General features: G+C 53.2%; 2 protein-coding genes across 2 annotated transcripts; one reads left to right on the forward strand and one right to left on the reverse strand.

Annotated features, from left to right (window-relative positions):
• The first annotated feature begins 533 nt into the window (after positions 1-533).
• Positions 534-9,228, forward strand: CA6 (carbonic anhydrase 6). The gene is made up of 8 exons (XM_041419851.1): positions 534-570; positions 3,276-3,424; positions 3,912-4,007; positions 4,298-4,364; positions 4,842-4,999; positions 6,837-6,959; positions 7,359-7,452; positions 7,663-9,228. The coding sequence occupies exons 1-8, from the start codon at positions 549-551 to the stop codon at positions 8,577-8,579; spliced, it is 1,626 nt and encodes a 541-aa protein (XP_041275785.1). The 5' UTR covers positions 534-548; the 3' UTR covers positions 8,580-9,228.
• Positions 9,229-9,370: 142 nt separating this feature from the next.
• On the reverse strand, positions 9,371-21,214 carry LOC121344026 (solute carrier family 2, facilitated glucose transporter member 5-like). The gene is made up of 13 exons (XM_041419683.1): positions 18,955-21,214; positions 18,368-18,486; positions 16,673-16,771; positions 16,206-16,366; positions 15,287-15,411; positions 13,352-13,504; positions 13,146-13,271; positions 12,242-12,429; positions 11,788-11,898; positions 11,425-11,526; positions 10,987-11,062; positions 10,591-10,718; positions 9,371-9,985 (listed from the first exon to the last, which is right to left on the reverse strand). Exons 2-13 carry the CDS (start codon positions 18,422-18,424, stop codon positions 9,758-9,760), a joined length of 1,554 nt encoding a protein of 517 aa, XP_041275617.1. The 5' UTR covers positions 18,425-18,486; positions 18,955-21,214; the 3' UTR covers positions 9,371-9,757.
• Between the last annotated feature and the right edge of the window lie 90 nt (positions 21,215-21,304).

Here is a 21,304-nt window from a genome sequence, read left to right on the forward strand (position 1 = left end):
TTGTTGAGGAGTTGCAATATTGCAATCGCTGTCTCCCTAGTTAAAAATAGCTAATTGCTGTCAGTTCCTGATCCCAAGCTGAGCCTTCCTGCCTATTGCCCTGATCCTATTCATGGCTGGTTAAGAAGCCAATTCCACACCTCTGGCAGCTGGGACCCATTTAAATCCCCATTTCCATGTAAACACCCTCCTCTTTTGGTGGAGATTCAGCCATCACCGAGCCGCTGCTGCAATGCAGGTTCCTTACTTTACAGCACAGCTGTCCTGCAGACACAATAATGTGCATTTTCACTCTGGGGAAGGCAAAGCAACCCGTTGTGGCTGCAGTTCCTGGCGTTCCAATAATTAGACAGCACATCCCTGTGACCTGCCTTGCCTCCCCTCCAGGAGAAGGAGAGCTGGATGAGGAGCACTGGGGACAGCACTTCCCAGACTGTGCTGGCAAGCAGCAATCCCCCATTGACATCCAGAGGAGGAAAGTGAAGTTCAACCCCCTGCTGCAGCTGGAGCTCGGTGGCTACGATGGGCCCTTGCAGGGGCAGCTCAGGATGACCAACAACGGCCACTCTGGTAAGGCTCCAGGAACAGACCTTTTGTTTCAGCTGTGGGAATGCATTCCCAGACCATGCCCTTGTTTTGAACTCACCTTGCTTTGCCATCTCGCTTTCATTCCGCTCCCTTCGGTTCGCTGTTTTCCTCAGGCACGCAGGAAAGCTCTGCAGAAATGCATGAATAAATCAGACAAATAAAAGGCAGTTAGGTTTCTGCAAGGTGTTTTCTCTGTTGGACATGAAAAGGGGATAAAATGCAGCTGGAGAATTCCAGATTGATCCTTTCCTTTAGTGTGCTGCAAGACAACAGGAGAGCAGCAGTGTGTGGTATTTGGGGCACACTGACTCCTCTGCATTCAGGAAAATGCATCTTTTGGCCTGTGCATGAATCAGAAGTGACAGGAATGGAACCTCTGCATGCCAGGTTTGGTGGGATGTAGGTCACCCTAAGTACAACACAGGGGAGGATCCCCCCCTCACCAGAGGATTGGAATTTTGGGGCTCAGGAAAGGAAAGTGAAGCACAGCACATGTTAAAGCCCGGCCTTTGGCTACACAGTTTCAGGGCAATGCTTATAATTTAGGAGATCCCAGATCCCCCTGCTGCAGTCTGTAATTCATTGCCTAAATAATTCATCGGCTGGTCCTGTTGGGATAACGCCTTTGGACTACAGATGAGCAGTGAGAGAATTTCCTGATGGCTGCAGGGGAGAGAGGATGAGCGGTTTGGGAAGGTTTGGGAACATAAAGCTGTCGGCTCCTGAGTCCTGCACAGCAGCTCTTTCTTCCTGCCTGCCACAAAGAGAGAGGAGTCCTGTGTGAGGGCAGGGAGTGCAGGGCTGGGGGACAAAGTGCCAGCAGAGGAAGGCTGCTGTGACTGCTCCTGAAAACTGGAACTCCTTTTGTGTGGCCCTCACCAAGTCAGCGTTCAGCCCGGAGCTCTCTGTCAGCACTACTGCCCTGCCTGCCTAGACATTAATTCTTGCAGGTTTAGCTTTTTTGACTGCGTGTGTGTATTTGTCCATTCTTTTGTTAACTTCCCAACAATGCTTTTCTGAAGCGGGGCAGTTTCCTAAAGCACAAAGACAAACGACTGTGCCTATTCACAGCTCCTGTGAGGCAGGCTGGGCTTTTCTACTGCCTTCAGTGAGATGGGACAGGGCAGCAGAATCTCTCAGCACATCTGAAAGGGACAGGAGAGGGATTTACCAGCAGGACTCTCCTTACAGGCTCTCAGAACCAAACCCCAAATGTCTCACCCAGGATACCAGGTTCATTTTTTTCTGTAGAGCTGTTAGATCCCACCTGAAAATGCCTGTTTGCTTTGGTGTGAGTGCTCACACAGAGAGCCTGGGCTTAACAAAGCCTTTTGAATTTGCAATTTCTTCTTCTTTTAAAGAAAGTCGGTCCTCCAGCTGGTAGTGAGGACAAGCAAAATTTAAATGTCACCCATGTGTGCATCCTCCTCCAGGAGCAGATTTAACTGGGAGCTCCAGCGTGCCCCATTAACTCCCAGGGCTGGGCAGGCAGGCTGGCTGTGCCTGCTGTCCTGCAGGCAGGGATGGCCAGAGGCCAAGCTGCAGGGCAGGAACTCTGGGGAAGGCTCAGCTCACTCACCCTGCTCAGCCCAGCTGATTCTCCACCGCCTGGCACAGCCAGGGCAGAGCAGGAGGGAGGCACTGCCAGCTCGGAGCAGCCACACTCCACGTGGGAGAAAAGCAGAAGCAAACCAGGCTGCTCCCTACCTTGTGCTTGCAGCAAATATTTGCCTAGAATATCTTAGAGGAGACTTAAGCTTGTTACAAACTCACAACACAATTCCCTGGCTGTGTTTTGTAGAAAGTAGAAACCCTGGTGAGGTACTTGAAGTAAATAACCTTCATTATGGAAGGCAGTCAGCAGGGAACTCATGAAAAAGGTAGATTATGTTATCCCTTCCACTCTAGAGCCTTTGGCTTATTAAAAGGAAACATGCTTTTGTCTTGTCTGTCTATGAAAACAGTTCACAAAAAAAAGAAACTCCTCAGAAACCCAAACTATGACTAATTAATAATTTGTTGAGCTGCATTTTGCAAGGATAGTTGCTAGTTTTTGTAACATGCTGGGGGCTTTCATTTAGATGAGGCAATTCTCCACTTCCACTCCTAGATTTATTAACATAATCTATGATTTCTGGCAGTGAATTAGCAGGAAGACAAAGGGTTTGTGACTTCTCCTTGGCAAGGAGAAGAGAAGACCTTTGTCTCCACAAATCCTTCAGCAGTGACACAGCCTTTTCAAACCTCCAGGGCGTTCCCAGAATGGCTGGGCCTCCCTGGGAATTGTGATTACAGATGAGGCCACTGGCTGTGTCGATTCCTATTCCCCTTTTCTGCCTTGGAAATGAAGTGGTTAACAGACCTGTGCCAGGTGTGCTGAGCTGGGTGAGCTGAGCATCCAAGCTTTCATTAATGCCTGCTGCCAAAGCCAGAGCTCTCAGGGGGAGAAGGGTCTGCAGGTACAGCTGGGGATGCCCAGTCCTGCTTGTGCCTGGTGTGCTGGGCCAGCCTGAGCCCGGGAAAGGTTTCAAGCACACCCAGCTTTAAAGTTCACCGTGTGAACTCACTTTTCAGAGTGTTTTCCCTCCCTCACCGGGTGGTGACTGTGCCTGCTCCTTCCAGGAGGTGCCACCAGAGGGATGGGCACGGCTGCACCCCCTGCTGCCTCCAACCCTGTCATTTTTCAGTTCAGATCGATTTGCCACCCACCATGAACATCTCCAGAGGGCTCCCAGGTGTCTACACAGCTGTCCAGATGCACCTGCACTGGGGTGGGCTGGACCTGGAGAGCAGCGGCTCGGAGCACACCATCGACGGCATGCGCTACTTCGCCGAGGTCCGGGGGGCTCGGGGGGCAGGAGGGGCTCTGGGCTCACTGGGAAAGGGGGGCTGCGTCCCACAGAGCCGGGAGGGAGGCACAGGGGAGAGCAGGGCAGTGGGAGGGGGCTGCATCCACAGAACCTGCAGGAAGGCACAGGGGGGAGGAGGGCAGTGGGAGGGGGGCTGCATCCACCAGTGGGAGGGGGCTGCATCCACAGAACCTGCAGGGAGGGAGGCACAGGGGGGAGCAGGGCAGTGGGAGGGCTGAGCCTGACAGTGCTGGCACAGAAAACTCCAAGAAAATCCATGGCAGGAGCACTCGTGTCCTTCAGAGGTGTTCCCCCACAGTCACCACAAACCTGTTAAACCAGAGGTCCCTTTGGCCTGCTATGAGGCACAAACAGCACAAACTGGGGTGGTGACTGTCCCCTCAGCGTGTCCCTCTAAACACGCAGGAGCCACTCATCACATCTTGCTAAATGACCCCATCTCTCTCCTGGCAGCTGCACATTGTCCACTACAACTCTGCTAACTACTCCAGCTTTGAAGAAGCCAAAGACAAGCCCCAGGGGCTGGCTGTGCTGGCCTTCCTGTACACGGTAGGTGTGACCCAGGCTGGGGCAGGGGGCACTGGCTGGGCTAAAACCTCCCTCAGACACGGGCAGCCCAGGCCAGGTTTGTACAGCTGCCCCAAGAGATGGGGTCTGGCACCTCCTTAGGGGGCTGTGCTGCTTCCCCTGGGCCATCTGGGCTTCACAGAGCACCAGCCAACCCCTTGGGAGCCCCAGAAAACTGCCCCTTAAGTAGTATTTTATATATAAATATATATACACCTCTCATATATGGGTCACACCTTTTGATCAAGTGTCTGTGTCTGTGCTGTGTTTAGGATGGGCACTTTGAGAACACCTACTACAGTGAATTCATTTCCAAACTGGCAAGGATCAGGTTTGCAGGTGAGACCTGGGAGTGCCTTTTCTGTGTCCCTGGCATGCTCCCAGCCCGTGTGTACACTCTGGCTCTGGGAACAGACATTTTCCTGCTGCTGTGCTGGCAGAGCATCCTCAGCCCTGCACTCCAACTCCTGTGGGGAGGGTGCTCAGGGCTGCAATAAATGCACTCCTGGGGATCTGTGCAGCACCAAATATCAGCTCCCTGCAGCCTGCACAGCCCCTGATGCCTCCTGGAGCACCCCAGGGACTGGCAGAGTGCTGAGAGCAGCTGCTCAGCACCCTCAGGACCCACACCTGTCTGAGTGACAGACCACAGACCCAGAAAGGGCCTCTCATGCCCCTCCATCTCCAGCCAGCTCCACCACAGGTCTGATGGGCCAGTGCTGTGGGCAGAGATTTGCCAACCCCAGCTCCAAGAGCTCTTCCACCTCTCCCTTCCCTCCCCATTAAGTGCTGGTACCATCTCTGCTTCCTTTGGAGGTCAGTCAACCACGCTGAGCTCTCTGGACATCCAAGCCATGCTGCCAGAAAACCTCTCCCACTTCTACAGGTACCAGGGCTCCCTGACCACCCCGCCCTGCTCCGAGAGCGTGATCTGGACCATCTTCCACTCCCCAGTTGTGCTCTCACACACGCAGGTCAGTGCTGCCTCTCACCAGCTCCTCCTCCCTCTGAACGGCTCCCTTTCTGTCCTCCAGGGATTTTGGGAACAGAGAGCTCTGAGGGCACCTTTCCCACGGAGATTTTGGGGGCATTCCTGAGCAGCTGGAGTTACAGGTGGCTGTCATTCTGCGTGGCAGCAGGTGACAGAGGTCTGGTGACTGATAACAAAACTGCTCAGCTCAGCTCAGCCATGAAGCACTATAAAAAAGGAAGAGACCAGTGAGAATTAGCAAGGCAAAAACTACTACAAGAGTCTCCCTGAAAAAAACCCCAAAACTAATAAAAAAACCACCAAAAAAAGAGTCATTCATAACATTAAAATGATTACAGAATAATTGGCAGATTTTAGAAGGTATTTCAGGGTTTTTCCTGTGTCTAAACTCACAGAAAGTAATCGTTTAAAGTTAATAAATAATAAAGAAGCATCAGAAACATTTTCTTCCAGCAGAAGAAAAAGATAAAAGTGAGACCACAGTAGTGGGGGATCACAGTGTGCTCTCTTTGAAAAAGAAATACTCTTTTTGGCAGGGGAAGGCCAGAAGGCACTTGTGAGAAAGGTACAGAATAGCAGCAGAATCTCCATCCGTGCTGGCATCAGGCAGGAGCTCAGAACTCCCAGGCAAAATGAATTATTGTGAATTAGCTGAAAAGAGCCCTCAGTCCTGTTCCTTCCCCAGCTGCTGCTCAGCAAGAGACCCTGAGGATTCCATTCCTGTCTGATCCCCAGTGCAATCCTGAGCAGCAGCTCCAGGCACAGCTGCTGCCCCTGTGCCCTCTGTGATGTCCCTGTGATGTCCCTGTGCCACTCTGCACTGCAGCTCCAGGCACAGCTGCTGCCCCTGTGCCCTCTGTGATGTCCCTGTGATGTCCCTGTGCCACTCTGCACTGCAGGTCCAGGCACAGCTGCTGCCCCTGTGCCCTCTGTGATGTCCCTGTGATGTCCCTGTGCCACTCTGCACTGCAGGCTGTGCCCTCTGTGATGTCCCTGTGATATCCCTGTGCCACTCTGCACTGCAACTCCAGGCACAGCTGCTTTCCTCATGCCCTGTGTGATGTCCCCATACCCTGAGTGATGTCCCCATGCCATTGTGCCCTGTGTGATGTCCCCATACTCTGAGTGATGTCCCCATGCCATTGTGCCCTGTATATGTTCCTGTCCCTGTGTGATGTCCCTGTGTCCTGTGTGATGTCCCCATGCCCTGTGTTTGTCCCTGTGATGTCCCCATGCCCTGAGTGATGTCCCCATGCCCTGAGTGATGTCCCCACCCCACCATGCCCTGTGATTGTCCCTGGCCTTGTGTGATGTCCCTGTGCCCTGTGTGATGTCCCCACCTCACCATGCCCTGCGTTTTTCCTTGTCCCTGTGATGTCCCCATGCCCTGAGATGCCCTGAGTGATGTCCCCATGCCACCATACCCTGTGTTTGTCCCTGTCCCTGTGATGTCCCCATGCCCTGAGTGATGTCCCCATGCCCTGAGTGATGTCCCTGTCCCCTGAGTGATGTCCCCACGCCACCATGCCCTGCGTTTTTCCTTGTCCCTGTGATGTCCCCGTGCCCTGAGTGATGCCCTGAGTGATGTCCCCATGCCACCATACCCTGTGTTTGTCCCTATCCCTGTGATGTCCCCATGCCCTGAGTGATGTCCCCATGCCCTGAGTGATGTCCCTGTCCCCTGAGTGATGTCCCCACGCCACCATACCCTGTGTTTGTCCCTCTCCCTGTGATGTCCCCATGCCCTGAGTGATGTCCCCATGCCCTGAGTGATGTCCCCACGCCACCATGCCCTGTGTTTGTCCCTGTCCCTGTGCCAGGTCCAGCTCCTGGAGAACACCCTGCTGGACTGGCACAACCGCACCCTGCGCAACGACTACCGGCACGCGCAGCCGCTGCGGGGCCGCGTGGTGGAGGCCTCCTTCCCAGCCCAGCAGGACCAGGGTAGGCCCAGGGGACACTGGGGGGGACAAACACCCGTGGGGAGGCTGTGGCACTGCCAGCCCTTGGGGCTGGACGGGCTGGAATCCCCTGTCTGGGAGGGCAGTGTCCCTGCTCGGGTGGAGGTGTCCCGTGTGCCTGGCACCCCTTGTTTAAGGTGTGTGCCAGCCCTGCCTTTTGAGTGTCACACCTCCAGGGTAGCTGGTGCTGCCTGGCACCACGTCAGGACCCTCAGCTGGGCTGTGTCTGGTGCTTGCAGCATGTGGGAACAGCTCTGGCTGGGCGGCCACACAGAGGAGAGGAGCTGCAGTTTGGAACGCAGCTTTGGCTCCAGCTGGAAAATGCAGCTTGTGCAGGTCCCAGCCCTCTGTAAAGTCAGCTCTCTGATTGCTCCAGCACAGTGCCATCCAGAGGAATTCACCCTCAGGCTGGATCAAATCCAGATGCAGCTCCAGGACATGAAGACAGAGTTGCTGAATGGGCTGAGCCACACAGGTGAGAAACACAGGCTGAGTCCAGCTCACCTTGTGAGGATGAAGAGCCCTGCTGGGCTTGGTGGCCCAAATCATTGACAGGTTTGGTACTGGCACACACAGGCAGAGATTTGTGCCATGTCTGGGCCTGCTGATGGAAACCCTTCACCATCATCAAGGCCAGCCCTAAGCCAGCTACTCCCACAGCAGCTGCAGCTCTCTCCTGCCACAGGGGAACACATATTTACAGACAGTAAAAATGCTCATCTCAGTTCCCCCAGGATAAATAACCATCACCTCTATTTTATACAACATGAGAAAAGAGGAGGAAGGAGGGAAAACCATGATTTTCCCAAACATTTGGGTGGGGGAGCTCAGCTCATCTTTTCATCATTCCAATCCCCTTCCCTGCTGACACAACACACAGCAGTAACAACACCCAGACCACACAGCCCTCCCAGCTCTGCGGCTGTTACCCTCCAGAATTTGGGCTTGTTTACAGGAAATGTAACTGCTGGCTTTTGGGTTATTTCAGGTACAAAATCCAGCACCTTCCCAGCTTTCTACTTCCCCGTGGAAAACATTGAGAGCTTTGTGGAGGTTCATCCCCTCCGTGCTGTGTCTCTGCAAGCCTTCACGCTGTGTTTCTGGAGCAGAGCCCAGCCCGTGGGCAGCCAGACCATCCTGTCCTACTCCACTGGGGAGAGTGACCACGAGCTGGTGGTGACGGTGGGCACGGAGCTGGGGCTGTGGGTGGGAGGCCACTTCCTGAGCTTCCCCCTGCAGCAGGAGACGCAGGGCTGGCTGCACCACTGCGTGACCTGGGCGTCCCCAGAGGGAACGGCCAAGCTGTGGCTCAACGGAGCAGCTGGCAAAGCCAAGAGCGTCCAGAAGGGCTACGTGAGCCGGCCTGGGGGGACCCTGCTCCTTGGCAAGGACAGGGACAGCCTGCTTGGCACCTTCTCCAACGGGTTTGCGGGCTGGATGAGCCAGGTGAACCTGTGGAGCCGCGTGCTCGGCGCCGCCGAGGTTCGCGCGCTGGCGCTGTGCAAGGCAGGGCAGCCCCCGGGGGATGTCATCGCCTGGGGACAGACCCCCATGGCCCTCCTCGGGGGGGTGCTTCTGCTGCCTGACACCAGCTGCCAGTGAGCACAGCCTCTGCCTGGCTCAGGGCATCCAGAGGGTCTGAGCTGTTTGTTGGGGAAAGCCAGAAAAACTGAGGTGGGTGCCCTTGCTGGACCCTCAAACACACGAGTGACAGTTCCTCAGAGGAGTTTAGTGCACTCCTTGCTTGTTTCTGCTCCTGCTTTGTGGGCTCACTATGCACCTCCTGGTGCTCCAGGGTGTTTTTCCAAGAGACCAAAACCTCCATCTGTGAGATAAAAGTGATGAACTGCAGAATCTGGCACAATGCAGCACCCTGGGTTGTTACATCCCTCCCAGGGGCTTGATTTAGATCCCCGTGCACAGATTTTTTTTCATGCCAAAGAGCTGCTCTCTGGTCAAAGGAGCTTTCTCAAATAAAAGTTCTCTCCCATCCCTCACCTAGTCTCAGTTTCTCACCATTTTCCCTGCTTGCCTCTCCTTCTGTTTGTCACCACCAACTCAGCACCCCTTCCCTTGCAGTGATATCCCACAGGAGAGTGGATGTGGGGCTGGGGCAGGGCAGGTCCTAGGACAGGTCCTGTGCAATCCCTGTGCCTTGGCCTGTGGCACAACTTTGCCTTCTTTTCTGCAGTGGATGTAGAGACAGAGCACAGAAACAGTGCCTTTTTCAACACTTATATATCACAAACTTGAGCACAGGTGTGTTGTATAGATACACTGATTTGCTAAGGTTAAAGTAAATCATGTGAAGGATTCTCCATCTACTACACAAGATCCATGCCAAGCTGCTCAACGGTTCTGCTTTTTTCAAAACAGAGGGCAGCATGCTGATATACCAAATTGAATTTAATTTCCCCTTGCTGGACCCTCAAACACACGAGTGACAGTTCCTCAGAGGAGTTTAGAGCACTCCTTGCACACCACTGCCCCACACCCAGCCCTAGAGCTGGCTTGTGTCCCCTGGATGTGTCACCAGGACACCAGGGACACACATCAGCTCGTGCCACCGGCTACTTGGTCACAGGACTGAGCTGGCTGAGGACATTTCCTTTTCCTTGGAACAAGAGGAGGACTTGGCAGCGTTGGGTTTGCAGTTGGATTTGATGCTAAATGTCTTTTCCAGCCTTAGCAGCTCCGTGATTGTCAGGTCAGCATCAAGGGAGGAATCCCTGCATTTGTTTTCCTGCTGAACAGATCCTGTCAGGCCAAACACAGCTGGGTCACATCTCACTGCTGGAGAGCCACTTCTTCTCTTCTGGCCTGCTCAGGGGGTAGGAATCTTTAAGCTCCTTGCTTTCCTGAACCTCCACTTTGTTCCTCTTGGCCATGATCCTGTTGATTTCCATGAAGGTTTTATTCTTGGTCTCGGGAACAATAAAGAAGATGTAGAGCACGGTGGCGACGCAGATGGCACAGAAGATGAGGAAGCTGTAGGGCCCCAGCCCAGCCTAGGGCAGTGACAGGACAGAGCAGGGGTCAGGGCAGCATTCCAGCTGGGAGTTACCTGCACTGGCTGTGGGAAATGCTGCCACGGTGAGGTGCTCGTGTTTTAACCTGAAAGGCTCAAAGCTGGGGTGGTTTTGGATTCTGTCTTCCCAAACCAGCACCTCGGGTTTGTTGGAGACTTCCTGGGAGAGGAGGCTGAGGGTCTGCTCCATAACTCACACAAAACTCAGCAGCTGCCTCTGCCCAGGGTGAAGTCAGGGCTGCAGCAGTTCATGGTCACTGCTGCTGGGGGCAGTTTAACCAGGCTCCCAGATCTCAGAACCTAAAATTGTTCCCTCAAGGACACCCTGCAGCGGCAGATGGGGAATTTGCCATCTTTACCAAGCTCCTGAGCTCAGGATGAGACCTGGCACTCAAACTGCTTTCTTTTAAAGCCTGTGTGATGAGAAAATGCTGAGAATCATCAGTGTCCTGCCTGTAACACCATCCCACACACGGCTTTTGGGAACCAACAAATGCATTTACACTCCTCAGAGCCTCTCTGTAAGAACACAGGGGGGAAGAAGCTGCTGTGCAGCCCAAGTTTTGCCCTGTGGTGGGCTCTTACCTCCATGTAGAGGAACACCAGCCCCACGGTGAAGTTGCTGAGCCAGTGCACAGAGCCCCCCACCATGAACGCCGCGGGTCGGGACGACTGCAGGAACATCTCCGTGATCATCACAGCAGGAATGGGACCTGCAGGTGGGGACACCCCAGAGGCAATCCCCTCACCCTCAGTTCCTAGTTAGACTGCTCACTTCAGTGGCAGACAGTGGTTTCAACTATCAGTAAGCCAAACAAGGATTAAATTTAAAGGAAAAAACGAGGAAATTAAATGACTTGCATGGGGCATGGCCACACAGAGATGAAATTCAGCCTCCCTGGATGAGCTCCACAAAGGTTTTGGTTGGAAATTGAAGCCAACACCTTTACCCAGCTGGTGGGGGAGGCTGTGGGCACTTACTGGGTCCAATGGCGTGTCCAATGATGTAGGCAATGACACAGACTATGCTGAGGTAGGACATCCAGGAGACAGTGGTCTGCAAGGGTTGAGTCACAGGTTAGGGCTGCTTCCTGTCTGAACATCACCAAGGCACTGTTCCCACAAGATCTGAAGGCATTCCAAGGCAGTGCCACCCTTCAGTGCCAGTCAGACACAGACAGCACAGCCTGGCTGTGATCCTTGCTGCCAAGGGTCCTGATGCAGCAGGAACAGGGAACATGACATCCTGGGGGGAGCATGCAGCATCACAGCCTTTCTTTAAGGCAGACATGCAAGTACAGAGACTTTCATGCTGACCCCTCCTCCCCAGGGTGTAAAAGCATCCTCAGAATATTCCAATGGCCTGTTCTGGAAAGTCCAGACATCATGGGAGGGACCAGCTGAGCCATTCATACACACCTGGAGATTGAGGGCCAGAGTTAAGATTGCACAGGAGGCAGAGCACAGCACAAAGCCAGCCAGGAGAAGGATCCTCCTCCCCAGGGATTCCACAATGAAAACCTGGAAGAGACAGGAGAGGGGAGAGGGGCAGACACCCCTCTTGCAGATGTTTTTGTCCAAGGGACACCCCAAGACATCTGTCATGGAAAACACCTCCCAGTGTGTGCAAAGAACGCTCCAGTGGAAGGTTTTTGGGGTGAGGTGATCTCTAAGGACCCTTCCACCCCAAACCATTCTGTGAGTCAGACTCCATGAGCACAACCTAATTTAAGCAGGAGACAGTGGGCAAGGAGAGCTCAGAGAGCCCCAGCACAAACTTACAGCCAGCAGAGTCATGACCACGTTGATGGCACCTATTGACACGGTGACATACTGGATGCTGCTGCTGTGCACCCCTGCTGACTCGAAGATTCTGTCTGCATAGTAGAAGACCTGCAGCAGAGCCACAGCTGTGTTAATGCATGGCCCGAGGCAGCGCGTGGGGAGCCCCTTTTGGCTGCTTTAAATCCTGGCACTGGTGCACAGAAGCCCGAGGGTGGAATTTGTCCATCTCTGGAGACACTGGTTTGGATGTGGGCACGAGCTCTTTGCTCTAGACACACTCCAGTGATCATTAACAGGACACCTGACCCTGCACCTTGCCCGTGGATTTGGTACTGGCCAGGGCTGACCCAGCCCCGTGTGACACTGGGGGCAGGGGCACTGCCAGGGGTCTGTCCCCAGCACCCTCTGGAGTTCCAGCCCTTGTTTGTGCCCCCCAGCCTTCCCCACTCACCCCATTGACCCCGGAGAGCTGCTGGCCTGCCATCATGACGATGATGGAGATGAGCTGCCACCTCAGGCCCCTGAAGGTGAACAGGCTGAGCACAGAGAACTGCCCTTCCTCCTTCTCTGACTGGTTCTCCTGGTACATCTCTTGTATCTCATCATCCACGTCCTCCCAGCCCCTCAGCCTCTGCAGAGCTGGTGGGGAGAGCACAGGGAGCTGTGAGCCCCAGGTTTACAGAGAGCTGTCCTGCTTCGACCAGGACACAGCAGGGTGTGACCCTGGGCAGCTGAGGTCCCGTGGTGGGCACCTGGGGATCCACACACCCAGGGAAAGGAGCAGTGTCCTGAGAATTCCACCCCCCAGCAGCACAGCAGTGGAGAATCTGCCAGCCTGGTGCTGCCAGCCTGTCCCACGGGCAGGCCCATCCCCTGCCACCCTGGTACTGCCACCCTGGTGCTGCCAGCCTGGTGCTGCCACCCTGGTGCTGCCAGCCTGGTGCTGCCAGCCTGGTGCTGCCAGCCTGTCCCACGGGCAGAGCCATCCCCTGCCAGCTCCCTGCCAGCCTGGTGCTGCCAACCTGTCCCACAGGCAGACCCATTCCCTGCCACCTTGGTGCTGCCAGCCTGTCCCATGGGCAGACCCATCCCCTGCCAGCTCCCTGCCACCCTGGTGCTGCCAGCCTGTCCCACGGGCAGAGCCATCGCCTGCCAGCTCCCTGCCACCCTGGTGCTGCCAGCCTGTCCCACGGGCAGAGCCATCGCCTGCCAGCTCCCTGCCACCCTGGTGCTGCCAGCCTGTCCCACGGGCAGAGCCATCGCCTGCCAGCTCCCTGCCACCCTGGTGCTGCCAGCCTGTCCCACGGGCAGAGCCATCCCCTGCCAGCTCCCTGCCAGGGAGGGGGGCACTGTACCTCTCCGTGCCTGCTCTTCGTTGCCCTTTTGGATGAGCAGGTACCTGGGGCTCTCGGGGAAAAAGGGCAGTGTCAGGAGCTGGATCAGGGACGGGATGCCAGTGAGCCCCAGCAGCACAGGCCAGCCTGCAGCAAGGGCACAGCACGTCAGCTGAGAGAAATCCTCCCCCCGAGGAGCCCTGGAGGGGCCTGAGCCAGAGCTTTACCTTCGGCATTCCCAAGGATGCTGTTGAGACCAAGGACCTGAGCTGCAAGGATGCCAATGGTGATGAAGAGCTGTGGCACCACCCCAACTGCTCCTCTCAGGTTTTTGGGGGACATTTCTCCAAGGAACATAGGAACCACGTTGGAAGCCAGACCTAGGAGTTGAGAACAGTGTTAGACATGCAGCTCAGCCTTCAGGAAGCTGCTGATTTCAACAAAAAAGCGGGCAACAAAAGAGACTCCTGATAACCACAGGGTGCACAGGAACTCCACACTCAACCCCTTCTGCTTTGAGTGTCTGGGTTATCAGCTGCTGGGCAGCAAAGCACTTTTGGAGTCTGACAGGATTGGCAGGAGCCTGCCTTGCCCACAGAGCCAGCAGATGATTTGGGGGTGTCTTGGTTTGAGTGTTCAGAGCACATCCTCCTGAATGCAGCTTTCTCCCAGCAGGCTCTGCCAGGAAGAGCACAAGACACACAAAGAAAAACTGTGCTGCTTCAGGTTTGGAAACAAACTCCAAATAGAAGAGAGGAACTTTTTGCTTCCTCTAAAACAAGAAGAGAAATCGGTATCCAGACACGCTGGTGTGAAAGTGGAAGGAAATGACTTTGTGTTGGCTTTTAAAACTTCCCTGCTCAGGGAGGTTGTGCTGAGAGCTTTGCTGCTCTGTGATGTCTTGCAGGTGGCTTGCTGGAATAGGTATTTATGCTCTAATAAGGGCACCAGGGACGTGGGTTATTTTTAGGAACATTCTAGGGCTGCCCACAGTGACCCCAGCGAGCTGCCAGCTCCTGTGCTCACGCTGCAAATCCTGGCAGCTCCCAACTCCTGGAATCAAATGACCGCAGGGAACTCTTCCCTGACATTTCTAGAGCCCCTAGGCTTCAGGAGCCCCGTGTTACCAAGGTGATCAGGCTGATATTTGAAAGCTGAAAGGCCTAAAAGGCACAGAAACAAGTGCCACCAGTGCCAGAGGGTGACGCTGCCTGGGATCCCCCAGATCCTCCCCAGGCACAGTTCAGGCCAGGCCAGCCTGAGAAGGACAAGCCAGGGCAGCCAGGCTGGATTTCTTGGTTATAAATAACTGCACAGAGGGATCACATTTAACAAGACCCTTAGCATTTATTCCAAGCTCCAGTGCTGAGAGCAGCTGCCAGGTTTAAGGGAGTCAAAAGCCAAAGTAAAACCATTGGCTTAAAAAAAAAAAAAAATGGAAACCAAGAAACTGCCTTGGGAAAACAACTTGATCTGTACATGCAGCAAATACAATTGGCCAGCTAAGGCAGGAAATTTGTTTTTACAAGCTACCCCAGCTCATTAACAAACCATGGAGTGTGCCAGTCTCACCAGCCCAAAGCCAATTAATCGAGCCTAAATGCTCTTAGGACCCTTACAGCCCTGGCTGTGCTCAGGGTGCCCAGCATGGTTCTGTTCTGTTCCTGCAGCTCCAGTGCAGCCACTCACACCAGGAACACTCAGATATCCTCTCCCTGCAGGAAATCCAGTGCCTCTGAGCCCTTTGCTCTCCCTTTTAACATTGCTTTTCTCCTGCAGGAAGAACAGTCAGTTCCAGCAGTGGATTACTGGATCTGGCAATGCTTTTGATGGATTATTCTGGTTATGTTGAAAAGGAAAGAAGCAGACTATCTGCTTTAAGTTGTCTGGGAAAACAGATTATCCTCAGCAGGTCTGGGGCTGCAGTGCCCAGCAGATGTTTATTGCTGCATTCACAGACACACATCTCCTCCCTACAGCTTAAATTCCAGTCCCAGGGCCATTATCTCCCAAAGATCTTTAGTACTTCTGCACCGGGCTAAAGCACAGCCTTGTCATGCAGATTCCAGAGTGTGATACCTGTGAAAACATCTGCTGGGAGAATAAAACACCTTTACACAGCCAGAGAAATATTTATTGCTCTCCCTTTACCACCCACTTACCAGCAAATATTCCCATGACAACACGGGAAATGATGATTACTTCAAAGGTTTTTGCCAGCTCTGAGGTTCCCATAAGGACTGCAGCAGCGATGGAAAAGAGGTTATTTATCAGCAGAGTGCCCTTCCTGCAGTAACAGGAGGAGAGGGAGATTCAGCTGGGCATTTCTGAGTTGCAGGAAGATCCCCTCTGTGTCCTGCTGTCCAAAACTCAAATTAACCATCATGCCAAACGCTGATCAAGGAGGGAATGGCAATGGCCACGTTTTTCCTGCAGGTTCCAGGAAGAAGTGAAGTTTCTCAGGAAACCTGAGCAGCAGAAGCTGGGCCTGATCTGAGACCCCAGGACTTTCCTTCCCCACAGCCCACAGCCCTGGCCACAGCAGAACCCCATAAATTCCTTCACCCTGGGGGGAAGGAGAGCCCAGCAGCTCTCCCTGTCCCACCTGCTTCAGCCTCAAGGTGTGCAGGGGGAATTTCGGGCAGCTGAAGGGCTGGGCAAGGTGGAGCCAGCAGGAGCTAAATGTCACCTGCTCAAGTGCTAAATGTTACCTGCCCTAGTATTAAATGTTATCTGCTCAAATATTAAATGTTATCTGCTCAAGTGCTAAATGTTATCTGCCCTAATATTAAATGTTATCTGCCCTAGTATTAAATGTTACCTGCTCAAATGCTAGATGTTATCTGCCCTAGTATTAAATATTATCTGCCCTAGTATTAAATGTTATCTGCTCAAATGCTAGATGTTACCTGCTCACAACCATTGGCTTAGCTGCTCAAATAGTTAGCTGCTCAAATATTAAATGCTATCTGCTCAAATGCTAAACGTTATCTGCCCAAATATTAGATGTTATCTACTCAAATGCTAGAAGTTATCAGCTCCCAAAGTGAGGGCAGGGCCCCAGACAGGGCTCTCACCTACCGGCCACAGTTGTTGACCATGGGCCACACCATGAGTGACCCAAAGAGGCCACCCAGGGGGAACATGGACACAGTGAGAGACCAGAGCAGCGTCTGGAAGCCTCTGTCCATGGGCGCTCCAGTCCTGTCCAGGTGGGTCCTGTTGTAAAAGTCTTGCATGTACTGGAAGGAAGCACAGAGCAGTGAGTGCCATTTCCCTGCTGGAAGGGTTAGATAACAACTGCTGCCATAAAGCTCTGCCATAAAAACAACTGTCCTGGGGAAAAACCAGAGCGGGTGAGCTGGGAAATGAAAGAGAGAGAGGGATGGAGAAGCCTGGGGTGCAGGAGGATGGAGAAGCCTGTGTTCCTGCCCTGTGGGATGTGCCTGGCTCCCAGAGCACAGAGGGGACAACCCCCTGCCCACAAACACCCCCAAGGTACATTGAATTTCCATTGAATTTCATCTGCCTTGCTCTGCTCTACTCACCGGGGCAGGAGAGTTGATCACAGACACGTTGTAGCCGTACTGGAAGGAAGAGCCAAAGGCAGAAATCAGAGCCACCAGGGCCAGGGGAAGTGTCATTTTCTGCAGAGGGACAGAAAAAAAACCCCCATGAACACCTCCTTGGAAGTGGGCCTGGCTCTTAGGCATTAATAACGTTCAGTAAAAACAATGAAGCACACAAAGTCTTGCTTTCTGTGTTTTTGCCTTCATTTTATAAAAGCCCAATGGGTTGTTTCCATTACAGCTCATTTTGTTCTGCTCGGTATGCCCAACGTCATTAGAGTAATTCACTCTGCTTTGCTGGTATTGATGAATCATTTGGAGGATTAATTATTTTTTTTTTTCCAAGTTACCGTTCTTAAAACAGCACCCTGCAGGGGAAAAGGTTGTATGCAATTATTCTTTTCCAATGTGCAAATTGGGCAGTGCAATAACACAGGATATTGGCAGAGGAAAGCTTTAAAAAGAAGTGATTTTTGCATTAAGTGGCCAAATCCCTTTCCTGTTCGTTTTTTCTTCCTCTGCATTTTGGGATAGAGCTATTTATGGATCTAACTTATTGCCACTGAAGCCAATTAGAATTTATCCAGGCTGAGGGGTGCAAGAGCTGCCCTTAGCACTAGAGCAGAGGAGAGGAATTGCCTTCTGGAGGGGATCAACACCCCGTTGTGGGCACACATTCCCCGGGGTCGCAAACAACCAGAAGAACTCGATTTTCCCAACAGTTTAGCTGCACTTCAGCCCCCGGGCTGTGTTGACAGAGCTGCCTTGCTGGGGTTTTGTTCGGCTGGGTTTTATAGCTCGCTAATGCATCTCACTGCTGCCACATCAATAAAGTCATTTTTCATTTTAATCCCGTTTGCTGCCACCGTCACCAGCCTTAATGGCCTTAATGTCTGCGAGGTTTTCCTTCCAGCACTCAGCTCAGGTCCCACAGAGGACTCTGCCACTTCCCTAATTGAACATTTGTCCAAATAGCTGCTGGTGCTTCTTCCTATTCCTCAGGATCTCCGGCAGCTCAGCTCCAGGGATCTGCAGAGTTTAAGGTGTTACAGGAGATCAAAATTCAAGTCTGTCTCAGCCTAAGGATTGGAAGGAAGCTCAGGCTGCCAGGTCCGTTTTTTGGGAGGAGACTGCTGACATTCTCCCATTGGTGAAGAGAAGCAGCTGCCTTGCTCTCATGAACCAAATCCCAGGAGCTTCCAAAGAGCCGCTGGTGTTAATTATTGACATCCAGCACTCTCAAGAAAACCCCTGGCACTGCCCAGCAGTGCCTTGTGCAAGACTGCCCGACACTGCTGCCAAAGGCAGCCCCATCCAGAAGCATCTGCAGCCTAAAACTGATCAGAAAATAGGAAAGAAAACCCACACAGAAGGGGAAAGTCACAGAGAAGGGAAGTCACACAGAAGGGGAAAGTCACAGAGAAGGGAAAAGTCACACAGAAAAGTCACACAGAAGGGAAAAGTCACACAGAAAAGTCACACAGAAGGGAAAAGTCACACAGAAGTGGGAGAGCTGCAGACAATCACTCAGTGCGACACAGACACAAACTGGGCTCAGCAGAAACACCTCAGCCCGAAAGCTCAGGGTCTTTTCCCCTCTTTGCAGGTACCCCCAGGTGCCCAGGGCTGTCCTGCATCCCCGTGGGAGCTGGAAGCAGCAGGCTGCATACTCACCCCCCTGGCACCTGCAGCGCCCTCGGAGCTGCCCCGCTGCCCTCCCTGCAGCTTCATGCTGCCCCGGGGTCACAGGTGCTGAGCACAGCTTCCTCCGGTCACAGGGGCATGGGGACACCCTGCACAGAAAAAAAAAAACCCTTCTGTGACTCTTCCAAACGCTTGCAGGCTCTGTCAGCCGGGGTGAGGCACTGTGAGTGATCCTCCCCTTCCTCTGCTGCGATTTCATTTTCTTCCAACTCTGCTGCCAGTGACAGATGTTCTTTTAGCAGACCCTGTCTCGTGATGCTGCCCAGTGAGAGGGGGCACAGCTCATCTCTCCAGGGAGAAGGGGCAGGCTTTCACCCAAGCTGGTACAATGAGCCAGTTTGCCCCAGTATCTGGACATTTGGACAAGGAGAGCCCAGGGGGAGGCACAGCCAGAGGTGCTGCCCAGCAGCTGTGGCACCAGGGAGTGTGGGGAGCAGCCCTGGCAACAGAGGGATTGCCCTGAGCCACAGCACTGCAGCTGGACCCCACTGACCCCCCTGCAGAGAAATTGCACAGCTCTGCCCCCCAAAAATTGCAGAAGGCTGCTCCTTTCCTACCTTGCAGGGACTTTCCTGCCTCAGGCACTGCTGCAGTCCCCAGAGCTCATCCTGCCAGAGCTGTGCCTGCCCGTGTCTCCTCCAGAGCAGGTCCTCTCCCTCTCCATGCAGGAGGAGCACCTCGTGCTGCTGGCTGGCTGTTAACCCCCTCTGTTACGGGATTCTTTAAGAGCCCAGCGCCTGGTTAATCATCCACTACAACTCCCGAGTTTATCACAGAAATGCAAAGTTCACAGCAGCCGGATAAACTAGAACAAAACCTGCTGGTTGTTGGTCTGCTTATTTTTATCAGGCGGTTCAGGGGGGGAAAAAAAAAGGCATCTCTTGAGCAACACCTCGGTGCCACGTGCCCTGCACAGGCTCCCTGGCTGGCTGCAGCATCGCCTGCTGCACGTGGCAGCAGCGTGCTCCAATGCAGCAGGGAGAGTGGGGAACTCAACACATCACTCTGGATGTCCAGAGTCACCCAGAGAACCCCTGGGGGGCTCGGAGACCTTGGAGTGCTGCCAAAAGTGTCTGGTGGCTTGACTTCGATCCATCTAGAGATGAAATATCTGTGTGTGAGGAAATGAGAAGTTCTAGGGTGTGAGGAGTGTATTTATGGGATGAAATATAGATTTTAGAAAATTAGGTCCGGGGTGGGGGGGTCATGAAGACAAGATGGAGGATTCAGGACGTAGTCCTGGGTTGTTCTTTCTTCTTCATGTTTTCCATTTTCTGTAGTGATGTTGGCACTTTTGGATTGGTTCATGGTGAAGGTACACTTGTCTCTAAGGGTGAAAAGTATTGGGAATTAAAGGTAAATACATAATTTTCACTATAAAGGACACAATCATCCCATGGGTGGGGGAGAGTGCACTCAGCTGTCCTGCTGAACAGACCTCGGCTGGGCAGAAAGAAAATATTGTAGATAAGAATTAATAAACAAGATTGAAGACCGAAAACCTGAGAGTCCAGACTCGTCCTTGGAATCACAGCCACCCAGAACCACTTTTCCCATGTCAGAGGGGGCAGAGCCAAATAACAGCAACCCCGACAGAAGAGCAGAGCCCTGCTGCTCTCACGTGGAGGATTCAGTCCCCAGCTCCTGGCCCTCTCTCCTTTGGTGCATTTCTCCCAGTGCAGGCACAGTTCCCAGGTGTCTTGACAGGGGTCACGCTCCTGTGCCACAGCTCCTGTGCCACAGCTCCTGCTCCCTCACCTTCATCTTAAGCCAAGAGGGAAAATTCTGCCCCAGAGTTGGGGAAACTGCAAAGAGGGCAAATTTCCATCATGGAATTCCAGTCCTTCAAAGGCAGTATTGGCCTCTGGGAGCTCTTGGCAGAATGACAGCTGCTCTGACACTCACTTAATGCAAGGAAGCAGAATTCTCTGTCATGGTCTTTAAACTCTGTTCCTGAACTTGAAGAAATGATCTTGAAACATGCAGGAATCAAAGAGAACACACATGTTTGTCATCAAAACCCCTTCATCGGAGTAAACATTTGCTTATGGCAGCAGAACAGTTGGGATATTTTCCAAGCACAGCAGGAGTGTGGCAACAACATCTCTGTGGTTGTAATTGGCACTGGGATGATCTTGGAGGAGCTTGGTGAAGGGAGACAAGACAGTAAATCAACTCCTTGGGTTTTCAAAGTGGCTGCAGGGGTGTGACATCTTCAGCAGCTGGGAGCCTGCTGGACTTGGCAAAGGACAGAGCCAGGAACGAGCAAAGAGCTGATTTTACAGGCATTTACACATTTCAGCTGCAGCACATCCCCAGGTTCTACATCTGCACGTGTGCCTGGGGATGTTCACTCTGTGTCTGCCCTGCCCTCACCCAGCTCGTGGTGTGCAGGGATTTATTTACCCTCAGCTTAATCTGTGCTCAAGGCTGGATCCTGTGAAACCCTGATATCTTTAGGGGGAAAAAAAATGATGAAGAGGGCAAACTTAGTTTGCAGGACAGTACATGTGCTGGAGAACGTTAGTGGTGAGCTCTGAAATGTGATGTTTGAGCAGGAGCTGGCAGCCAGCCCTGCTGCAGGGTGCTCATGGCAGTGCCCACCCTGAGGAGACATCCCACAGAATATATCCACTGTGACACCTTCCCACCTGCATTTTGGGAAGGAATTGCATGCTCAGGCAAGGCTAATTCAACATTCTGGGCCCCTGAGCTACAACGGGACTTGAGGTGAAACAAGGATTTCAGGAATTAATGATCTGCCTGAAAATAAATCACACCCAGACCGTGTTTATCAGCTGTCCCAGGGGCTTCCAGTCCAACAAGGAGAGGGGGATTTGGGTCTGGTGCCCTGCAAAAGGACAGGGCTGGATCCACGAGGGCTCTGCAGGGACAGCAGCAGAGCTG

Source organism: Onychostruthus taczanowskii, unplaced genomic scaffold, assembly GCF_017590055.1.
Source record: "Onychostruthus taczanowskii isolate IOZ18803 unplaced genomic scaffold, ASM1759005v1 scaffold61, whole genome shotgun sequence".
Taxonomy (NCBI): Eukaryota; Metazoa; Chordata; class Aves; order Passeriformes; family Passeridae; genus Onychostruthus; species Onychostruthus taczanowskii.

Excerpts from the sequence above, each read along its gene's own strand:
- CA6 (XM_041419851.1), top strand. The coding sequence starts at position 549 with ATGACCAACAACGGCCACTCTG. Across the intron at positions 4,365-4,841 it reads GGCAAGGATCAGGTTTGCAG|GTCAGTCAACCACGCTGAGC; the intron begins GTGAGACCTGGG and ends CTTCCTTTGGAG. Across the intron at positions 5,000-6,836 it reads TTGTGCTCTCACACACGCAG|GTCCAGCTCCTGGAGAACAC; the intron begins GTCAGTGCTGCC and ends TCCCTGTGCCAG.
- LOC121344026 (XM_041419683.1), bottom strand. The coding sequence starts at position 18,424 with ATGAAGCTGCAGGGAGGGCAGCGGGGCAGCTCCGAGGGCGCTGCAGGT. Across the intron at positions 12,430-13,145 it reads CGAAGAGCAGGCACGGAGAG|CTCTGCAGAGGCTGAGGGGC; the intron begins GTACAGTGCCCC and ends TCTCCCCACCAG. Across the intron at positions 11,899-12,241 it reads AGCTCTCCGGGGTCAATGGG|GTCTTCTACTATGCAGACAG; the intron begins GTGAGTGGGGAA and ends GCTCTGCTGCAG.